The sequence below is a fragment of the Coregonus lavaretus genome (genome assembly GCF_964263955.1).
Source record: "Coregonus lavaretus genome assembly, contig: HAP1_SCAFFOLD_891, whole genome shotgun sequence".
Taxonomy (NCBI): Eukaryota; Metazoa; Chordata; class Actinopteri; order Salmoniformes; family Salmonidae; genus Coregonus; species Coregonus lavaretus.
Genome location: NW_028165241.1, coordinates 23,805 through 46,816, shown reverse-complemented (window position 1 = coordinate 46,816; position 23,012 = coordinate 23,805). Strand labels below are relative to the sequence as shown.

Below are 23,012 nucleotides of genomic sequence, written 5' to 3'. Positions count from 1 at the left end.
GAAGATTAGTTGTGTGTCGTCAGCGTAGCAATGATAGGAGAGGCCATGTGAGGATATGACAGAGCCAAGTGACTTGGTGTATAGGGAGAATAGGAGAGGTCCTAGAACTGAGCCCTGGGGGACACCAGTGGTGAGAGCACGTGGTGCGGAGACAGATTCTCGCCACGCCACTTGGTAGGAGCGACCGGTCAGGTAGGACGCAATCCAAGAGTGAGCAGGGCCGGAGATGCCCAGCTCGGAGAGGGTGGAGAGGAGGATCTGATGGTTCACAGTATCAAAGGCAGCAGACAGGTCTAGAAGGACAAGAGCAGAGGAGAGAGAGTTAGCTTTAGCAGTGTGGAGAGCCTCCGTGACACAGAGAAGAGCAGTCTCAGTTGAATGACCAGTCTTGAAACCTGACTGGTTAGGATCAAGAAGGTCATTCTGAGAGAGATAGCAAGAGAGTTGGCTAAAGACGGCACGCTCAATAGTTTTGGAAAGAAAAGAAAGAAGGGATACTGGTCTGTAGTTGTTGACATCAGAGGGATCGAGTGTTGGTTTTTTGAGAAGGGGTGCAACTCTCGCTCTCTTGAAGATGTATACAGTATCATTATTCTGAAGGATTTGTATATCTAACAGATTATCTCCTCTCTCCAGACTGGATCGCTGTGAACTCACATATACATCCTGTGAGACTCTGGCTTCAGCTCTGCAGACACCAAACTCCCCCCTGAGAGAACTGGACCTCAGCTACAATGACCTGGGAGACCGAGGAGTGGAGCTGCTCTGTGTTGGACTAACCAGTGCACTCTGCAACATACAGACACTAGTGTGAGTTAACTATCTTCAGTATCCACTGTGAGTGTTTATATATTCTGTATGTACTATATACTGAACAAAAATATAAATGCAACATGCAACAATTTCAAAGGTTTTACTGAGTTACAGTTCATATGAGGAAATCAGTCAATTGAAATAAATTCATTAGGCCCTAATCTATGGATTTCACAAAAATGGGAATTCAGATATGCATCTGTTGGTCACAGATACCTTAAAAAAAAGTATGGGTGTGTATCAGAAAACCAGTCCGTATCTGGTGTGACCACCATTTGCCTCATGCAGCGCGACACATCTCCTTCACATAGAGTTGATCAGGCTGTTGATTGTGGCCTGTGGAATGTTCTCCCACTCCTCTTCAATGGCTGTGCGACATTGCTGGAAACTTCCGGGAACTGGAAGACGCTGTCGTACACGTCGATCCAGAGCATCCCAAACATGCATGTCTGGTGAGTATGCAGTCCATGGAAGAACTGGGACATTTTCAGCTTCCAGGAATTATATACAGATCCTTGCGACACAGGGCCATGCATTATCATGCTGAAACATGAGGTGATGGCGGCGGTTGAATGGCACGACAATGGGCCTCAGGATCTCGTCACGGTATCTCTGTGCATTCAAATTGCCATCGATAAAATGTGATTGTGTTCATTGTCCGTAGCTTATGCCGGCCCATACCATAACCCCACCGTCACCATGGGGCACTCTGTTCACAACGTTGAAATCAGCAAACCGCTCGTACACACAATACCATCACGACGCCATACATGCTTTCTGCCATCTTCCCGGTTCAGTTGAAACTGGGATTCATCCGTGAAGAGCACAGTCCTCCAGTGTGCCAGTGGCCATCGAAGGTGAGCATTTGCCCTTTGAAGTCGGTTACGACTCTGAACTGCAGTCAGGTCAAGACCCTGGTGAGGATGACGAGCACGCAGATGAGCTTCCCTGAGACGGTTTCTGACAGTTTGTGCAGAAAGTATTTGGTTGTGAAAACCCACAGTTAAATCAGCTGTCCTGGTGGCTTGTCTCAGACCATCCTGCAGGTGAAGAAGCCGGATGTGGAGGTCCTGGACTGGCGTGGTTACATGTGGTCTGTGGTTGTGAGGCCGGTTGGATGTACTGCCAAATTCTCTAAAACGATGTTGGAGGCGGTTTATGGAAGAGAAATTAACATTCAATTCTCTAGCAACAGCTCTGGTGGACATTCCTGCAGTCATCATGCCAATTGCACGCTCCCTCAAAACTTGAGACATCTGTGGCATTGTGTTGTGTGACAAAACTGCACATTTCAGAGTGGCCTTTTATTGTCCCCAGCACAAGGTGCACCTGTGTAATGATCATGCTGTTTAATCAGCTTCTTGATATACCACACCTGTCAGGTGAATGGATTATCTTAACAAAGGAGAAATGCTCACTAACAGGGATCTAAACAAATTTATGCACAACATTTGAGAGAAATAAGCTTTTGTGCGTATGGAACATATCTGGGATCTTTTATTTCAGCTCATGAAACGTGGGACCAACACTTTACATGTTGGGTTTATATTTCTGTTCAGTATAGTTAGTATGTGTATGTTTTTAACATTATTTTAACATTTTTGGGACATATCCAGCAACATACATAACATATATAAAACTAAGGTAAATATCTTGAGTGAGTTAGTATGTTTTTAACATTGGTTAATCATGTGTCCTTCTGTTATTGTATTAATGCATCTCATTATTCTTAAAGCTTTGCATATTTAACAGTGTATCAACATATCTCCTCTCTCCAGACTGGCTGACTGTAAACTCACATATGAATCCTGTGAGACTCTGGCCTCAGCTCTGCAGACACCAAACTCCCCCCTGAGAGAACTGGACCTCAGCTACAATGACCTGGGAGACAGAGGAGTGGAGCTGCTCTGTGTTGGACTAACCAGTCCACTCTGCAACATACAGACACTAGTGTGAGTTAACTATCTTCAGTATGAGTTATTATGTGGATGTTTTAAACATTTGTTAATCATGTGCTCTTCTGTCCTCTAGTCTAGGTCAGTGTGGTCTGACAGCGGGTTGCTGTTCAGATCTGGCCTCAGTCCTGAGTTCACCCAACTCACAACTGAAACAACTGGAGCTGAGAGACAATGACCTACAGGACTCAGGAGTTACACTGCTGTCTGCTGGACTGGAGGATCCAGACTGTAAACTACACACACTGGGGTATGTACAGCTGTTTCAGTCAGGTCGGTACTGAGCTGAGTTACACTGCCCTCTGCTGGACTGGAGGATCCAGACTGTAAACTACACACACTGGGGTATGTACAGCTGTTTCAGTCAGGTCGGTACTGAGCTGAGTTACACTGCCCTCTGCTGGACTGGAGGATCCAGACTGTAAACTACACACACTGGGGTATGTACAGCTGTTTCAGTCAGGTCGGTACTGAGCTGAGTTACACTGCCCTCTGCTGGACTGGAGGATCCAGACTGTAAACTACACACACTGGGGTAAGTACAGCTGTTTCAGTCAGGTCGGTACTGAGCTTAGTAAAACAAATACTCTGAACATCTGATGTTTCATGTCAATGTTTGTGTCATGGACAAATATATGGGTGTCCTACAAGATGATTGACACCAGTCCACCAACCTAGACAGCTGTTGTGTCTCTCTGTAGGCTGTCTGGCTGTCTGGTCACAGAGGAGGGCTGTGCTGCTCTGTCTTCAGCTCTGAGGTCAAACCCCTCCCACCTGAAAGAGCTGGACCTGAGCTACAATCACCCAGGAGACTCTGCAGGGGGACTGCTTTCAGCTGCTCTGGTGGATCCCACAGATAAACTGATGAAGCTGAAGTAAGTCAGAATAGATGTCCTAATAGTGTGAGCAGTGGTTGTGTCCTATGAAGTGTAGTAGGTTCAGTAACATGAGGACATGATGGTAGAATTAAGGGGACGTTTACCCAGCAGGCTTAGCACTCCAACACAGCATACATCATCACCACATGAATACTCTTCTTCTGCATCTCTGATATCCTGTTGGAATTGTACTCTGTTCTGTATGCAGTAGGTAGGATAGAATACCTGTATTTCTCTAGTAATGAATTGTACTCTGTTCTGTATGCAGTAGGTAGGATAGAATACCTGTATGTCTCTAGTAATGAATTGTACTCTGTTCTGTATGCAGTAGGTAGGGTAGAATACCTGTATGTCTCTAGTAATGAATTGTACTCTGTTCTGTATGCAGTAGGTAGGATATAATACCTGTATGTCTCTAGTAATGAATTGTACTCTGTTCTGTATGCAGTAGGTAGGATAGAATACCTGTATGTCTCTAGTAATGAATTGTACTCTGTTCTGTATGCAGTAGGTAGGATATAATACCTGTATTTCTCTAGTAATGAACTTGGATAGTGCACCAGAACACAACAATATGGTTTAAATGTTGACTGCTTTATTAAGTCTTTGTCAGTCAATAACCTGTTTCTCCAACAGTGTGGATCATGGTGGAGAGTTCAGGCTGAACCCAGGGCTGAGGAAATGTAAGTCTCTTCAATCCTAATCAACTACATATTCAGAACTACAGTAACATAGTAACTAATCAATACTTGTTCTCTACCTACAAAACAACATTTTATATGAAGATGTGGTTTGATTAAACTCTCCTTTTGTCTACAGATGCCTGTCATCTCACCCTGGACCCAAATACAGCAAACCCATACCTGATACTGTCTGAGGGGAACAGGAAGGTGACACGGGTGGAGGAGAAGCAGCATTATGAAGACCATCCAGACAGATTTGACGGTCATCCCCAAGTTCTCTGCAGAGAAGGCTTATCTGGATCTCGTTATTACTGGGAGGTGGAGAGGGATGGTGACATGGCTCACATTGGTGTGGCGTACAAAGGAATGAAGAGGAAGGGAGAGGAGAATGACAGTTGGATTGGAGACAATAGGAAGTCCTGGGGTTTATTCTGCTCTGACAGTGGATATTACTTTCACCATGCTGGAGTCAGCAGATCCATCTCTGGTCCTGTTTCTAACAGAGTTGGAGTGTATCTGGACTGGCCAGCTGGTACTTTGTCCTTCTATAGTGTGTCCTCCTCTGGTACACTGACACACCTTTACACAGAACACACCACATTCACTGAACCCCTCTATCCTGGGGTTGGGGTTGGGTTTGGGTTTGGGGTTTCCTCCTCCTCCTCCTCAGTGACCCTGTGTCAGATAGATGACCAACACATTCAAAGGTGAGTCATAGCAATGTTTTATCATGTGTTTTCCTCTGGAATCATTCCTACAATTAGATTCGTAGTGGTGTGTTTTAATGTGTTCTGTTGGACCTACAGACAGTTAGATTAGTAGTAGCGGTGTGTTTTAATGTGTTCTGTTGGACCTACAGACAGTTAGATTAGTGGTGGTGGTGTGTTTTAATGTGTTCTGTTGGACCTACAGACAGTTAGATTAGTAGTAGCGGTGTGTTTTAATGTGTTCTGTTGGACCTACAGACAGTTAGATTAGTGGTGGTGGTGTGTTTTAATGTGTTCTGTTGGACCTACAGACAGTTAGATTAGTAGTAGCGGTGTGTTTTAATGTGTTCTGTTGGACCTACAGACAGTTAGATTAGTGGTGGTGGTGTGTTTTAATGTGTTCTGTTGGACCTACAGACAGTTAGATTAGTGGTGGTGGTGTGTTTTAATGTGTTCTGTTGGACCTACAGACAGTTAGATTAGTGGTGGTGGTGTGTTTTAATGTGTTCTGTTGGACCTACAGACAGTTAGATTAGTGGTGGTGGTGTGTTTTAATGTGTTCTGTTGGACCTACAGACAGTTAGATTAGTAGTAGTGGTGTGTTTTAATGTGTTCTGTTGGACCTACAGACAGTTAGATTAGTGGTGGTGGTGTGTTTTAATGTGTTCTGTTGGACCTACAGACAGTTAGATTAGTGGTGGTGGTGTGTTTTAATGTGTTCTGTTGGACCTACAGACAGTTAGATTAGTGGTGGTGGTGTGTTTTAATGTGTTCTGTTGGACCTACAGACAATTAGATTAGTAGTGGTGGTGTGTTTTAATGTGTTCTGTTGGACCTACAGACAGTTAGATTAGTAGTGGTGTGTTTTAAGTGTCAGTTTCACTCTAACCACAAGAGGGCATCAGAACCTGTTAAAATGATACCTGGTGACTTCACGTCTCTAGGGGCTTTCATCAAGATAAGCAATGTCACCTGTAATGTCACCATCAGTATTGACTCCATGGAAGTTGACATAGTGTTATGTCACATTAGGCAATGCACCCTACATAGGGAGCTGTTCTGTCACCCTTTATACACCCTTTGTATTGCTTATGAAGACTGTTTGTATGCTATATAAAACCTTTATAAGTTGTATTTAGTTTAATCACAGTCTATCCTTCTGCTTTCCCAACACCAGAGACCATGGTGGAGAGTGTTGTATCAAGCCTGGACCTGAGAACACCAGAGACCAGATATGTGAGTGTTAACTGATAATTGTTTTAAAATCAAAATACGATTAAAGCGTTCTTGAATCCCAGGCAAGGAACACAATCATGATCTATTTGGTCAAAACAAACTTAAAGGTAGAGTCAGCAATATGATGTAGATGCACATAGTAAACATCATAGTGGGTAAACTTCTACAACAACTAAGGGCGTTGGAGCGCGATGCTAAACTTCTCTGTTTTGGTCCCGTGGCTACCACGCTGTAAGAGTGTGAAGAGAACCCGTGCACATGGGCAGATACTGTGTGAGAGAGAAGTCAGGCATCTTGCTCATCACAATATCTGCGGTGCTGCTCGTACAACATCATTTAGCTGACTCTATCTTTAAGCTCTCATCCTGGGATCTACCAGAAATCAGGCCCCCAACATCTCCAAAACATGGACCAGAACCATGTTGTTTCCTGCTTCCACAAACATTCATTAATATAACACTAATGTCAGATTATGGTATGATAATGAGTGTACATTCTGAGACTGTTGCTCACTTACATTCATTTTTATTACAAGTCTGTTTAATATTTATTAATTCATTATTACATGAGATTGTCCGTTTTAAATAACAACTACTTTTGACTTCAGGGATTTCTCAGAGCTGTAAGACTTGTGAACATGTTGAGGTAAGTCATAATGTCAATTCTCACTTTTACATACCTTCAGGAGTCAGGCACAGTCTGAAAGCCAGGTGTGTACTGACCAACCATTCATACTGGGATATAGACAGTCCTGTGTTCTGCTTTAGTAATATAAACACAGTCTGAAAGCCAGGTGTGTACTGACCAACCATTCATACTGGGATATAGACAGTCCTGTGTTCTGCTTTAGTAATATAAACACAGTCTGAAAGCCAGGTGTGTACTGACCAACCATTCATACTGGGATATAGACAGTCCTGTGTTCTGCTTTAGTAATATAAACACAGTCTGAAAGCCAGGTGTGTACTGACCAACCATTCATACTGGGATATAGACAGTCCTGTGTTCTGCTTGTAGGAATGCAGGATTTTAACTGCTGTCATATTTTGTCATTAGACAGTTTAATTGGATCAATCACCAGCATTCCATGTAACATTGAATAAATACATTAGATAAATTACTTTGTTCATTTAATGGGCCAGTTTCCCGGACAAAGATTAAGCCTAGTCTTGGACCTTAAATAACTTTCTATTGAAACTTCCATTGATCATGCTTTAAGTCCAGCACTAGACTCAATCTGTGTCCAGGAAACTGGCCCCATATGTATAACTAACATGCTTGTCCTTGTTCAGGACTCCACACACTGGCTTCCGATTGAACCCTTGACTTCCACTGTCCAGGGAGTGAAAATGTTCAGGTAAAATAACTACTTTTAACATTTCATTCCACTTGCTAGTGTATTTCCCCATTACCTTTGGGAACATTGTCTCCGTGCTGCTGTGCTGTTTGTTGCTACTTGGCTACCTGCCAAACTGTTCACGTTTTACTTTTAATAAACGTTTAATCAATCTCTGTGTTCAACAAATTTACCAACTTTTTAGTTTTGTCCTCACTCATCTTTTTTCGTTAAACTTTTTCGTTTTTTTGCTGCCAACTTTACTTTATTTTCCTTTTTTTTCCATCGCAACTTTTTTTCCCTCATTCAACTTTTTCACTCCGGACGCTTTATCTGGACATGGTTCGTCAACATCTTCAACAGCCGAAGTTAAGTAGTAACATTAACATGATGTCTTCTAATTGCAGTCGCTGTACTCATAATATACAGGAGAACGATCGCCTTACGGCGAGAATAGCTGTGCTACAAGCCCAGCTTCAGACGCAATCGTTAGGCAAGGGTAATTTCAGTGTAGGAAAGGAAGAAACAGCGTCTGTGCCACCAGTAAGTACAGATAGTAACGTTAGTATAAATCCCCCCGCACAGTCCCCGCAGCCGGACAACTTTCTCATGGCTTCTGGAGGGAAATACCGTTGGAATGCTCAACCGGTGTCGCTCATTCAGCCGACAAAAACTTTCAACCGGTTTTCCCCATTATGTAGCGAGTCTGAGTCTGAGTCTTCCCTTGTCTCTACTCCTCCCGTTACGGGGTCTGAGACGCCGAAGGCTCCCACCATTAGCTCTGACAAATTGAAAACCCTAGTCATTGGCGACTCCATTACCCGCAGTATTAGACTTAAAACGAATCATCCAGCGATCATACACTGTTTACCAGGGGGCAGGGCTACCGACGTTAAGGCTAATCTAAAGATGGTGCTGGCTAAAGCTAAAACTGGCGAGTGTAGAGAGTATAGAGATATTGTTATCCACGTCGGCACCAACGATGTTAGGATGAAACAGTCAGAGGTCACCAAGTGCAACATAGCTTCAGCGTGTAAATCAGCTAGAAAGATGTGTCGGCATCGAGTAATTGTCTCTGGCCCCCTCCCAGTTAGGGGGAGTGACGAGCTCTACAGCAGAGTCTCAGCACTCAATCGCTGGTTGAAAACTGTTTTCTGCCCCTCCCAAAAAAATAGAATTTGTTGATAATTGGCCCTCTTTCTGGGACTCACCCACAAACAGGACCAAGCCTGACCTGCTGAGGAGTGACGGACTCCATCCTAGCTGGAGGGGTGCTCTCATCTTATCTACCAACATAGATAGGGCTCTAACTCCTCTAGCCCCACAGTGAAATAGGGTGCAGGCCAGGCAGCAGGCTGTTAGCCAACCTGCCAGCTTAGTGGAGTCTGCAAATAGCACAGTCAGTGTAGTCAGCTCAGCCATACCCATTGAGACTGTGTCTGTGCCTCGACCTAGGTTGGGCAAAACTAAACATGGCGGTGTTCGCCTTAGCAATCTTATTAGGATAAAGACCTCCTCCATTCCTGCCATTATTGAAAGAGATCGTGACACCTCACATCTCAAAATAGGGTTACTTAATGTTAGATCCCTCACTTCAAAGGCAGTCATAGTCAATGAACTAATCACTGATCATAATCTTGATGTGATTGGCCTGACTGAAACATGGCTTAAGCCTGATGAATTTGCTGTGTTACATGAGGCCTCACCTCCTGGTTACACTAGTGACCATATTCCCCGTGCATCCCGCAAAGGCGGAGGTGTTGCTAACATTTACGATAGCAAATTTCAATTTACAAAAAAAAAAATGGCGTTTTCGTCTTTTGAGCTTCTAGTCATGAAATCTATGCAGCCTACTCAATCACTTTTTATAGCTACTGTTTACAGGCCTCCTGGGCCATATACAGCGTTCCTCTCTGAGTTTCCTGAATTCCTATCAGACCTTGTAGTCATAGCAGATCATATTCTAATTTTTGGTGATTTTAATATTCACATGGAGAAGTCCACAGACCCACTCCAAAAGTCTTTCGGAGCCATTATCGACTCAGTGGGTTTTGTCCAACATGTCTCTGGACCTACTCACTGCCACAGTCATACTCTGGACCTAGTTTTGTCCCATGGAATAAATGTTGTAGATCTTAATGTTTTTCCACAAAATCCTGGACTATCGGACCACCATTTTATTACGTTTGCAATCGCAACAAATAATCTGCTCAGACCCCAACCAAGGAGCATCAAAAGTCGTGCTATAAATTCTCAGACAACACAAAAATTCCTTGATGCCCTTCCAGACTCCTTCTGCCTACCCAAGGACGTCAGAGGACAAAAATCAGTTAACCACTTAACTGAGGAACTCAATTTAACCTTGCGCAATACCCTAGATGCAGTTGCACCCCTAAAAACGAAAAACATTTGTCATAAGAAACTAGCTCCCTGGTATACAGAAAATACCCGAGCTTTGAAGCAAGCTTCCAGGAAATTGGAACGGAAATGGCGCCACACCAAACTGGAAGTCTTCCGACTAGCTTGGAAAGACAGTACCGTGCAGTACCGAAGAGCCCTCACTGCTGCTCGATCATCCTACTTTTCCAACTTAATCGAGGAAAATAAGAACAATCCAAAATTTATTTTTGATACTGTTGCAAAGCTAACTAAAAAGCAGCATTCCCCAAGAGAGGATGGCTTTTACTTCAGCAGTAATAAATTCATGAACTTCTTTGAGGAAAAGATCATGACCATTAGAAAGCAAATTACGGACTCCTCTTTGAATCCAGGGCTTAGCTGTCCTGGATCTGCACAGCTCTGCGAGGGCCTGGGATCAGGAGAGACACTTAAGTGTTTTAATACTATATCTCTTGACACAATGATGAAAATAATCATGGCCTCTAAACCTTCAAGCTGCATACTGGATCCTATTCCTACTAAACTGCTGAAGGAGCTGCTTCCTGTGCTTGGCCCTCCTATGTTGAACATAATAAACAGCTCTCTATCCACCGGATGTGTACCAAACTCACTAAAAGTGGCAGTGATAAAGCCTCTCTTGAAAAAGCCAAACCTTGACCCGGAAAATATAAAAAACTATCGGCCTATATCGAATCTTCCATTCCTCTCAAAAATTTTTGAAAAAGCTGTTGCGCAGCAACTCACTGCCTTTCTGAAGACAAACAATGTATACGAAATGCTTCAGTCTGGTTTTAGACCCCATCATAGCACTGAGACTGCACTTGTGAAGGTGGTAAATGACCTTTTAATGGCGTCAGACCGAGGCTCTGCATCTGTCCTCGTGCTACTAGACCTTAGTGCTGCCTTTGACACCATCGATCACCACATTCTTTTGGAGAGACTGGAAACCCAAATTGGTCTACACGGACAAGTTCTGGCCTGGTTTAGATCTTACCTGTCGGAAAGATATCAGTTTGTCTCTGTGAATGGTCTGTCCTCCGACAAATCAACTGTACATTTCGGTGTTCCTCAAGGTTCCGTTTTAGGACCACTATTGTTTTCACTATATATTTTACCTCTTGGGGATGTTATTCGAAAACATAATGTTAACTTTCACTGCTATGCGGATGACACACAGCTGTACATTTCAATGAAACATGGTGAAGCCCCAAAATTGCCCTCGCTAGAAGCCTGTGTTTCAGACATAAGGAAGTGGATGGCTGAAAACTTTTTACTTTTAAACTCGGACAAAACAGAGATGCTTGTTCTAGGTCCCAAGAAACAAAGAGATCTTCTGTTAAATCTGACAATTCATCTTGATGGTTGTAAAGTCGTCTCAAATAAAAATGTGAAGGACCTCGGCGTTACTCTTGACCCTGATCTCTCTTTTGACGAACATATCAAGACTGTTTCAAGGACAGCTTTTTTCCATCTACGTAACATTGCAAAAATCAGAAATTTTCTGTCCAAAAATGATGCAGAAAAATTAATCCATGCATTTGTTACTTCTAGGTTAGACTACTGCAATGCTCTACTTTCCGGCTACCCGGATAAAGCACTAAATAAACTTCAGTTAGTGCTAAATACGGCTGCTAGAATCCTGACTAGAACCAAGAAATTTGATCATATTACTCCAGTGCTAGCTTCCCTACACTGGCTTCCTGTTAAGGCAAGGGCTGATTTCAAGGTTTTACTGTTAATCTATAAAGCGTTGCATGGGCTTGCTCCTACCTATCTTTCCGAGTTGGTCCTGCCGTACATACCAATACGTACGCTACGGTCACAAGACGCAGGCCTCCTAATTGTCCCTAGAATTTCTAAGCAAACAGCGGGAGGCAGGGCTTTCTCCTATAGATCTCCATTTTTATGGAACAGTTTGCCTACCCATGTGAGAGACGCAGACTCGGTCTCAACCTTTAAGTCTTTACTGAAGACTTATCTCTTCAGTAGGTCATATGATTGAGTGTAGTCTGGCCCAGGAGTCTTCGGATGGGGCCACAGTGTCTCCGGACCGCTCCTGTCTCAGCCTCCAGTATTTATGCTGCAGTAGTTTATGTGTCGGGGGGCTGGGGTTAGTTGGTTATACCTGGAGTACTTCTCCTGTCTTATCCAGTGTCCTGTGTGAATTTAAGTATGCTCTCTCTAATTCCCTCGTTCTCTCTTTCTCTCTGAGAACCTGAGCCCTAGGACCATACGTCAGGACTACCGGGCATGCTGACACCTTGCTGTCCCCAGTCCGCCTGGCCTTGCTGCTATTCCAGTTTCAACTGTTCTGCCTGCGGTTACGAAACCCCTACCTGTCCCAGACCTGCTGTTTTCAACTCTTAATGATCGGCTATGAAAAGCCAACTGAGAGACCTGAGCCCTAGGACCATACGTCGGGACTACCGGCCGTGGTGACTCCTTGCTGTCCCCAGTCCGCCTGGCCTTGCTGCTATTCCAGTTTTAACTGTCCTGCCTGCGGTTATGGAACCCCTACCTGTCCCAGACCTGCTGTTTTCAACTCTTAATGATCGGCTATGAAAAGCCAACTGAGATTTATTCCTGATTATTATTTGACCATGCTTGTCACTTATGAACATTTTTGAACATCTTGGCATGGTTCTGTTATAATCTCCACCCGGCACAGCCAGAAGAGGACTGGCCACCCCTCATAGCCTGGTTCCTCTCTAGGTTTCTTCCTAGGTTTTGGCCTTTCTAGGGAGTTTTTCCTAGCCACCGTGCTTCTACACCTGCATTACTAGCTGTTTGGGGTTTTAGGCTGGGTGTCTGTACAGCACTTCGAGATATTAGCTAATGTATGAAGGGCTATATAAAATAAAATTGATTGAATAGGCTTCTAATCCAACCTCTCCATTTGACGATTGACCCTCTCTACCATATCTTGTTGTTGCCCTCAGGCACAGGACACCCAAAGGGCGTTATGAGTGCACAGTGTCTGGGCTCCGCTGGGTGTGTGACAGAGATGTCATTCTGAAGTATCACTTCAGGAACTGGGAACCCTACAGTCACCTTCTGAAAGACATGCAGTACGGACAAGGTGGTCCATTGCTGGACATCACTATGGAGTTAGGTGAACTGGAGGAAGTTCATCTGCCACACTTTGTCTGTTTAGGTAAAACCATATAGACATAGTATTCAGAAAGACATTTCCATGTAACTGAGTTTCACTTCCTGAATGAATGAATGAATATTCTGGGAGTTTGAGTTTACTGTGATCTGATCTGTGAAATGAATATGGTCCTCTGTAGCTCAGCTGGTAGAGATTGTAACGCCAAGGTAGTGGGTTCGATCCCCGGGACCACCCATACACAAAAATGTATGCACACATGACTGTAAGTCGCTTTGGATAAAAGCGTCTGCTAAATGGCTTATTATTATTATATTCTGGGAGTTTGAGTTTACTGTGATCTGGTACCGCATATTCTTTGTGTTTTAGTTGTTTGAATAATACAATATTTGTCTTTCTGTCTCCTTTTTATTGTGTTGTTCAGGGACCAACCCTTCCCTGAGGAATGAGATGAAGATTCTTCATGTAGAGGAACATGGAGTGTCTGTTGAGGAAGTGCATGAGGTCACCAGATTCCATGCTAAGATTCTCCATCCCAAGTTCTCAGTTATTTCTGTTATACTGAGCTATATCTTTACGCGGAACATAGATGTCCACTGTGAGCTGATGCTCTATCTGTCAGTGAAAAAGCAAACACTAATTCCACGCCTATACCTGTTCCCCAGTAACCCCAGCCAAATACAGGTGAGGTACCATTATTTTAGAGGTGACCTTAACTAAGCAGTGGTACGGTTTATGTTGACACTCATAACATGAAGATAATAGTGTGTTGCTAGTTTTCTGAATAATGTTTGAATAAGACTATACATTGACTGGCTGTGTATTTCATGCCTCGTTTCGCAGGCTGTGGAACAACAGGAAAAGTCTCAAGGGTCTTCAAGGGTTCTCATCACAAGACCAGAGCAGGCCTTCAAACTGAATAGTTACTTCAGACTGAACATTCCCTGTTCTACCTACATCAATCCACCGGTACAGTTTTAGTAGACTAAGAACATGAATCTGACATTTAAGTCACATTTCTATCCATTGCTCTCTCTCGCTCGATGGCTCTCAATTCAAATGGCTTTATTGGCATGGGAAACATATGTTTACATTGCAAGCAATCTCTCGCTCTCTCCATCTCTCTCCAGAAGATTCATCTCATACATAGAGACTCCACACCAAGCTTTTTCAAGGCGGTTTTGAAAATGACAGGGGTTGACATTGAGATGGAGTTATTCGGTGATGATGAGAGGATTGCATGGAAAGAAGTGGTATCACAAGGTAGGAGCATATGTCAATCATAACTTTGTACTTTTGTAACAGATGCTATTTAGAGTGATATAACCTCATTTTGTTTATCTTTCAGATGAATACATCACTGCCACCCATTCAACAAGTAAGTAAACATGAGTTACAGTGCATTCAGAAAGTATTCAGACCCCTTGAATTGTTCCACATTTTGTTACGTTACAGCCTTATTATAAAATGGATTAAATCGTTTTTTCCCCTCATCAATCTGCACAAAATACCCCATAATGACAAAGCAAAAACAGGTTTTTAGACATTGTTGCAAATGTATATATAAAAAAACCCTGAAATATCACATTTACATAAGTATTCAGACCCTTTACTCAGAACTTTGTTGAAGCACCTTTGGCAGCGATTACAGCCTTGAGTCTTCTTGGGTATGACGCTACAAGCTTGGCACACCTGTATTTGGGGAGTTTCTCCCATTCGTCTCTGCAGAAGCTCTCTCAGGTTGGATGGGGAGTGTCGCTGCACAGCTATTTTCAGGTCTCTCCAGAGATGTTCGATCGGGTTCAAGTCCGGGCTCTGGCTGGGCCACTCAAGGAAATTCAGAGACTTGTCCCTGAGCCACTCCTGCGTTGTCTTGTCTATGTGCTTAGGGTAGTTGTCCTGTTGGAAGGTGAACCTTGGCCCCAGTCTGAGGTCCTGAGCGCTCTAGATCAGGTTTTCATTAAGGGTCTCTCTGTACTTTGCTGAGTTCATCTTTCCCTCGATCCTGACTAGTCTCCCAGTCCCTGCCGCTGAAAAACATCCCCACAGCATGATGCTGCCACCACCATGCTTCACCGTAGGGATGGTGCCAGGGTTCTTCCAGATGTGACGCTTGGCATTCAGGCCAAAGAGTTCAATCTTAGTTTCATCAGACCAGAGAATCTTGTTTCTCATGGTCTGAGAGTCCTTTAGGTGCCTTTTGGCAAACTCCAATCGGGCTGTCATGTGCCTTTTACTGAGGAGTGGCTTCTGTCTGGCCACACTACCATACAGGCCTGATTGGTGGAGTTCTGCAGAGATGGTTGTCCTTCTGGAAGGTTCTCCCATCTCCACAGAGGAACTCTGGAGCTCTGTCAGAGTGACCATCGGGTTCTTAGTCACCTCCCTGACCAAGGCCTTTCTTCCCCGCTTGCTCAGTTTGTCCGGGCAGCCAGCTCTAGGAAGAGTCTTGGTGGTTCCAAACTTCTTCCATTTAAGAATGATGGAGGCCACTGTGTTCTTGGGGACCTTCAATGCTGCAGAACTTTTTCGGTACCCTTCCCCATATCTGGGCCTTGACATAATCCTGTCTCGGAGCTCAAAGGACAATTCCTTCGACCTCATGGCTTGGTTTTTGCTCTGACATGCACTGTCAACTGTGGGACCTTATATAGACAGGTGTAGATTAGCCTGGTTCTGAATGCCATCTCCTCCAGGACTTGATGTACATTAGCCTGGTTCTGAATGACATTTCCTCCAGGACTTGATGTAGATTAGCCTGGTTCTGAATGACATCTCCTCCAGGACTTTATGTAGATTAGCCTGGTTCTGAATGACATCTCCTCCAGGACTTGATGTAGATTAGCCTGGTTCTGAATGACATCTCCTCCAGGACTTGATGTACATTAGCCTGGTTCTGAATGCCCCAATGACATCTCCTCCAGGACGTGATGTAGATTAGCCTGGTTCTGAATGACATTTCCTCCAGGACTTGATGTAGATTAGCCTGGTTCTGAATGCCCCAATTACATCTCCTCCAGGACTTGATGTACATTAGCCTGGTTCTGAATGACATCTCCTCCAGGACTTGATGTAGATTAGCCTGGTTCTGAATTCCCCAATGACATCTCCTCCAGGACTTGATGTAGATTAGCCTGGTTCTGAATGACATCTCCTCCAGGACTTGATGTAGATTAGCCTGGTTCTGAATTCCCCAATGACATCTCCTCCAGGACTTGATGTACATTAGCCTGGTTCTGAATGCCCCAATGACATCTCCTCCAGGACTTGATGTAGATTAGCCTGGTTCTGAATGCCCCAATGACATCTCCTCCAGGACTTGATGTAGATTAGCCTGGTTCTGAATGACATCTCCTCCAGGACTTGATGTAGATTAGCCTGGTTCTGAATGACATCTCCTCCAGGACTTGATGTACAGTGGGGAGAACAAGTATTTGATACACTGCCGATTTTGCAGGTTTTCCTACTTACAAAGCATGTAGAGGTCTGTCATTTTTATCATAGGTACACTTCAACTGTGAGAGACGGAATCTAAAAAAAAAATCCAGAAAATCACATTGTATGATTTTTAAGTAATTAATATGCATTTTATTGCATGACATAAGTATTTGATACATCAGAAAAGCAGAACTTAATATTTGGTAGAGAAACCTTTGTTTGCAATTACAGAGATCATACGTTTCCTGTAGGTCTTGACCAGGTTTGCACACACTGCAGCAGGGATTTTGGCCCACTCCTCCATACAGATCTTCTCCAGATCCTTCAGGTTTCGGGGCTATCGCTGGGCAATACGGACTTTCAGCTCCCTCCAAAGATTTTCTATTGGGTTCAGGTCTGGAGACTGGCTAGGCCACTCCAGGACCTTGAGATGCTTCTTACGGAGCCACTCCTTAGTTGCCCTGGCTGTGTGTTTCGGGTCGTTGTCATGCTGGAAGACCCAGCCACGACCCATCTTCAATGCTCTTACTGATGGAAGGAGGTTGTTGGCCAAGATCTCGCGATACATGGCCCCATGCATCCTCCCCTCAATACGGTGCAGTCGTCCTGTCTCCTTTGCAGAAAAGCATCCCCAAAGAATGATGTTTCCACCTCCATGCTTTACGGTTGGGATGGTGTTCTTGGGGTTGTACTCATCCTTCTTCTTCCTCCAAACACGGCGAGTGGAGTTTAGACCAAAAAGCTATATTTTTGTCTCATCAGACCACATGACCTTCTCCCATTCCTCCTCTGGATCATCCAGATGGTCATTGGCAAACTTCAGACGGGCCTGGACATGCGCTGGCTTGAGCAGGGGGACATTGCGTGCGCTGCTGGATTTTAATCCATGACGGCGTAGTGTGTTACTAATGGTTTTCTTTGAGACTGTGGTCCCAGCTCTCTTCAGGTCATTGACCAGCTCCTGTTGTGTAGTTCTGGGCTGATCCCTCACCTTCCTCACGATCATTGATGCCCCAAGAGGTGAGATCTTGCATGGAGCCCCAGACCAAGGGTGATTGACCGTCATCTTGAACTTCTTCCATTTTCTAATAATTGCGCCAACAGTTGTTGCCTTCTCACCAAGCTGTTTGCCTATTGTCCTGTAGCCCATCCCAGCCTTGTGCAGGTCTACAATTTTATCCCTGATGTCCTTACACAGCTCTCTGGTCTTTGCCATTATGGAGAGGTTGGAGTCTGTTTGATTGAGTGTGTGGACAGGTGTCTTTTATACAGATATCGAGTTCAAACAGGTGCAGTTAATACAGGTAATGAGTGGAGAACAGGAGGGCTTCTAACAGGTCTGTGAGAGCCGGAATTCTTACTGGTTGGTAGGTGATCAAATACTTATGTCATGCAATAAAATGCAAATTAATTACTTAAAAATCATAATGTGATTTTCTAGATTCCGTCTCTCACAGTTGAAGTGTACCTACTGTAGATTAGACTCATCTCCTCCAGGACTTGATGTAGATTAGCCTGGTTCTGAATTCCCCAGCATCTTTTTCTACGTCTGTGAAAACCGACCCTAAATATGAATGAAACAGTAGTGGTGTGATGTGTTCATTGATGCAGGTTGTTATTGTTACAGAATGTGTTCTTAATGCAAAGATTAATAATACAATGAAGACTTTTACTGTAGGTCACTCTGAAAGACGTCTGTTTCTAAATGTCTGAAATGTGAATGAACAAATGTAGTTATTTTATAACCTGCCTCTCTCAGGTGCTGTGTTGGGGGCAGGGCGTCCGGCTGAGAGCAGTCTGACTGGTTCTGCAGAGCAGCAGCTGCGTTCTGTACGGACAGAGTTTGTTAGACGAGTGTCAGGACCTGTCCTGGATGGTCTGCTGGACGGACTCCTGCAACACACAGTCATCAACCAGGAGGAAATGGAATCAGTAAAGGTGATAGCTGAGAGGGCAGAGAAGGCACGTGACATCATCGACATGGTGTTGAGAAAAGGAACTGAGCCATGTTCCAGGATGATCAACCTTCTTGGGGAGCTGGACCCCTGTCTTTGGTCACAGCTTCAGAACAACAGTTGTAGCCAACCCCTGGGTGTGGGGAGACCAGGCAGAATAGACAGGCAGGGTGGTTCAACATGTTCTTGTTGTCTGTTGCTTTAATTCAGGCTCCTAAAAATGTACAGAAAATGTCAATCAAACATGACCACTATAATAGCAATAAACTAACCAAAGGTCCAGCCACACAGCCTCTCTCCTTCTGCAGCCTCCTGGAGGTGTGGATCTTCTAGCAGGAGGGTCAGTTAGTCCTCCACTAGGTACCTAGCTGGACCCCTATCTAGCAGGAGGGTCAGTTAGTCCTCCACTAGGTACCTAGGTATGGACCCCTATCTAGCAGGAGGGTCAGTTAGTCCTCCACTAGGTACCTAGTTGGACCCCTATCTAGCAGGAGGGTCAGTTAGTCCTACACTAGGTACCTAGCTGGACCCCTATCTAGCAGGAGGGTCAGTTAGTCCTCCACTAGGTACCTAGCTGAACCCCTATCTAGCAGGAGGGTCAGTTAGTCCTCCACTAGGTACCTAGGTATGGACCCCTATCTAGCAGGAGGGTCAGTTAGTCCTCCACTAGGTACCTAGCTGGACCCCTATCTAGCAGGAGGGTCAGTTAGTCCTCCACTAGGTACCTAGCTGGACCCCTATCTAGCAGGAGGGACATTTAGTCCTCCACTAGGTACCTAGCTGGACCCCTATCTAGCAGGAGGGTCCGTTAGTCCTCCACTAGGTACCTAGCTGGACCCCTATCTAGCAGGAGGGACAGTTAGTCCTCCACTAGGTACCTAGCTGGACACCTATCTAGCAGGAGGGTCAGTTAGTCCTCCACTAGGTACCTAGCTGGACCCCTATCTAGCAGGAGGGTCAGTTAGTCCTCCACTAGGTACCTAGCTGGACCCCTATCTAGCAGGAGGGTCAGTTAGTCCTCCACTAGGTACCTAGCTGGACCCCTATCTAGCAGGAGGATCAGTTAGTCCTCCACTAGGTACCTAGCTGGACCCCTATCTAGCAGGAGGGTCAGTTAGTTCTCCACTAGGTACCTAGGTATGGACCCCTATCTAGCAGGAGGATCAGTTAGTCCTCCACTAGGTACCTAGCTGGACCCCTATCTAGCAGGAGGATCAGTTAGTCCTCCACTAGGTACCTAGCTGGACCCCTATCTAGCAGGAGGGTCAGTTAGTCCTACACTAGGTACCTAGCTGGACCCCTATCTAGCAGGAGGGTCAGTTAGTCCTCCACTAGGTACCTAGGTATGGACCCCTATCTAGCAGGAGGGTCAGTTAGTCCTCCACTAGGTACCTAGCTGGACCTCTATCTAGCAGGTGGGTCAGTTAGTCCTCCACTAGGTACCTAGCTGGACCCCTATCTAGCAGGAGGGTCAGTTAGTCCTCCACTAGGTACCTAGCTGGACCCCTATCTAGCAGGAGGATCAGTTAGTCCTCCACTAGGTACCTAGGTATGGATCCCTATCTAGCAGGAGGATCAGTTAGTCCTCCACTAGGTACCTAGCTGGACCCCTATCTAGCAGGAGGGTCAGTTAGTCCTCCACTAGGTACCTAGCTGGATCCCTATCTAGCAGGAGGGTCAGTTAGTCCTCCACTAGGTACCTAGCTGGACCCCTATCTAGCAGGAGGATCAGATAGTCCTCCACTAGGTACCTAGCTGGACCCCTATCTAGCAGGAGGATCAGTTAGTCCTCCACTAGGTACCTAGGTATGGACCCCTATCTAGCAGGAGGGTCAGTTAGTCCTCCACTAGGTACCTAGGTATGGACCCCTATCTAGCAGAACATGTTGATACAACTCTGTCTCTCTCTCACACCAACACACCTACCTACCTGATGTCTGTGTATTTTAAACTTTAGATTTTAAATTTCATTGTATACGCATTGTAAGCATGTATTGTATACGCATTGTAAACATGTATTGTATACGTATTGTAAACATGTATTGTATACGCATTGTAAGCATGTATTGTATACGCATTGTAAACATGTATTGTATACGCATTGTAAACATGTATTGTATACGCATTGTAAACATGTATTGTATACGCATTGTAAACATGTATTGTATACGCATTGTAAACATGTATTGTATACGTATTGTAAGCATGTATTGTATACGCATTGTAAACATGTATTGTGATGTTATTGGAATTGACTTACTGTTTTTGCATACTCACTGTGAATGTGTCTGGGAAAATGGCTCTGAGAATTTGGCATTCAACTTAAAACCACAGAAACGTATTTTATGAATATATTGTACAGTGTTGGCCTGATAGAGGTTAATGAGAGGGGCTGGATATCAACACAACCACCTCAGTCTATCAGCAGTTTTCTCAGTGAGAGCACATTGACCATTGACAGACATAAGGAGCTGTTCAACCTATCACCCCTTTACCAATGACTTGAGAGTGGCTGAAGGACATATAAGGAGCTGTTCAACCTCTCTCCCCTTTACCAATGACTTGAGAGTGGCTGAAGGACATATAATGAGCTGTTCAACCTCTCACCCCTTTACCAATGACTTGAGAGTGGCTGAAGGACATATAATGAGCTGTTCAACCTCTCACCCCTTTACCAATGACTTGAGAGTGGCTGAAGGACATATAAGGAGCTGTTCAACCTCTCACCCCTTTACCAATGACTTGAGAGTGGCTGAAGGACATATAAGGAGCTGTTCAACCTCTCACCCCTTTACCAATGACTTGAGAGTGGCTGAAGGACATATAAGGAGCTGTTCAACCTCTCTCCCCTTTACCAATGACTTGAGAGTGGCTGAAGGACATATAAGGAGCTGTTCAACCTCTCTCCCCTTTACCAATGACTTGAGAGTGGCTGAAGGACCAATCAGCCCCCATCTATACACAATGTTTTACTAAATGTTTTATAACGTTGTATTTTTCTATGTGTATCTACCTGCCCAGGGACTACAGCTAAATCTGGCACATTTACAGAAATGTTGATTGATGTGCAGTATCCCTGTCAAATACATGTTGTACATGTCAATTAAAAGGAATGTATTGTGACTTAGAATGTTGTTTAACAATATGGAAAAAGCAATAAAGTCAACCGCCTTTATAGCACAAATAATATTATAGCATTGACGTTTGTTAACAGCATTGAAAGTAATGATTACTAGATAGTTGTCATGGTAACAGCAGTAATACATATAACATTATTTATGATGCTACTATTAATAATAATAATATTATTATTATAATAATCAATTTTAGAAAACACTTTAAAATCCCATCGTTAATTAGATTAGATGAGTTTATTAGTCACATGGAGAGGGACGCAAAATCTTGTGCTCTGGGCTCCAACAGCGCAGGTGGGGGCAGGGTAAGAGTCTGTTGGGTGGTGGTGGGGGCAGGGTAAGAGTCTGTTGGGTGGTGGTGGGGGCAGGGTAAGAGTCTGTTGGGTGGTGGTGGGGCAGGGTAAGAGTCTGTTGGGTGGTGGTGGGGGCAGGGTAAGAGTCTGTTGGGTGGTGGTGGGGGCAGGGTAAGAGTCTGTTGGGTGGTGGTGCAGGGTAAGAGTCTGTTGGGTGGTGGTGGGGCAGGGTAAGAGTCTGTTGGGTGGTGGGGGCAGGGTAAGAGTCTGTTGGGTGGTGGGGGGGCAGGGTAAGAGTCTGTTGGGTGGTGGGGGGGCAGGGTAAGAGTCTGTTGGGTGGTGTGGGGGCAGGGTAAGAGTCTGTTGGGTGGTGGGGAGCAGGGTAAGAGTCTGTTGATGGGGGGGGCAGGGTAAGAGTCTGTTGGGTGGTGGGGGGGCAGGGTAAGAGTGTTGGGTGGTGGGGGCAGGGTAAGAATCTGTTGGGTGGTGGTGGGGGCAGGGTAAGAGTCTGTTGGGTGGTGGTGGGGGCAGGGTAAGAGTCTGTTGGGTGGTGGTGGGGGCAGGGTAAGAGTCTGTTGGGTGGTGGTGGGGGCAGGGTAAGAGTCTGTTGGGTGGTGGTGGGGGCAGGGTAAGAGTCTGTTGGGTGGTGGTGGGGGCAGGGTAAGAGTCTGTTGGGTGGTGGTGGGGCAGGGTAAGAGTCTGTTGGGTGGTGGTGGGGGCAGGGTAAGAGTCTGTTGGGTGGTGGTGGGGGCAGGGTAAGAGTCTGTTGGGTGGTGGGGGGGGGCAGGGTAAGAGTCTGTTGGGTGGTGGGGGCAGGGTAAGAGTCTGTTGGGTGGTGGGGGCAGGGTAAGAGTCTGTTGGGTGGTGGGGGGGCAGGGTAAGAGTCTGTTGGGTGGTGGGGGCAGGGTAAGAGTCTGTTGGGTGGTGGTGGGGGCAGGGTAAGAGTCTGTTGGGTGGTGGGGGCAGGGTAAGAGTCTGTTGGGTGGTGGGGGCAGGGTAAGAGTCTGTTGGGTGGTGGGGGCAGGGTAAGAGTCTGTTGGGTGGTGGGGGCAGGGTAAGAGTCTGTTGGGTGGTG

The 23,012-nt window shown here is 45.1% G+C and overlaps 2 protein-coding genes across 2 annotated transcripts; both read left to right on the top strand.

Annotated features, from left to right (window-relative positions):
• Window positions 1-3,460: 3,460 nt before the first annotated feature.
• LOC311116082 (stonustoxin subunit beta-like) lies at window positions 3,461-13,176 on the top strand (the record flags this gene model as incomplete). The annotated part of the gene is made up of 4 exons (XM_084191214.1): window positions 3,461-3,643; window positions 4,283-4,329; window positions 4,466-5,036; window positions 12,948-13,176. The coding sequence occupies exons 1-4, from the start codon at window positions 3,633-3,635 to the stop codon at window positions 13,174-13,176; spliced, it is 858 nt and encodes a 285-aa protein (XP_084047340.1). The 5' UTR covers window positions 3,461-3,632.
• A 355-nt stretch (window positions 13,177-13,531) lies between these two features.
• On the top strand, window positions 13,532-21,685 carry LOC311116079 (NACHT, LRR and PYD domains-containing protein 1 homolog). Its single transcript, XM_084191213.1, has 6 exons — window positions 13,532-13,801; window positions 13,961-14,086; window positions 14,248-14,380; window positions 14,466-14,495; window positions 18,315-20,308; window positions 20,370-21,685. Exons 1-5 carry the CDS (start codon window positions 13,568-13,570, stop codon window positions 18,713-18,715), a joined length of 924 nt encoding a protein of 307 aa, XP_084047339.1. The 5' UTR covers window positions 13,532-13,567; the 3' UTR covers window positions 18,716-20,308; window positions 20,370-21,685.
• Window positions 21,686-23,012: the final 1,327 nt, after the last annotated feature.

Excerpts from the sequence above, each read along its gene's own strand:
- LOC311116079 (XM_084191213.1), top strand. The coding sequence starts at position 13,568 with ATGAAGATTCTTCATGTAGAGGAACATGGAGTGTCTGTTGAGGAAGTG. Across the intron at positions 14,087-14,247 it reads CTACCTACATCAATCCACCG|AAGATTCATCTCATACATAG; the intron begins GTACAGTTTTAG and ends ATCTCTCTCCAG. Across the intron at positions 14,496-18,314 it reads CACTGCCACCCATTCAACAA|GTGCTGTGTTGGGGGCAGGG; the intron begins GTAAGTAAACAT and ends TGCCTCTCTCAG.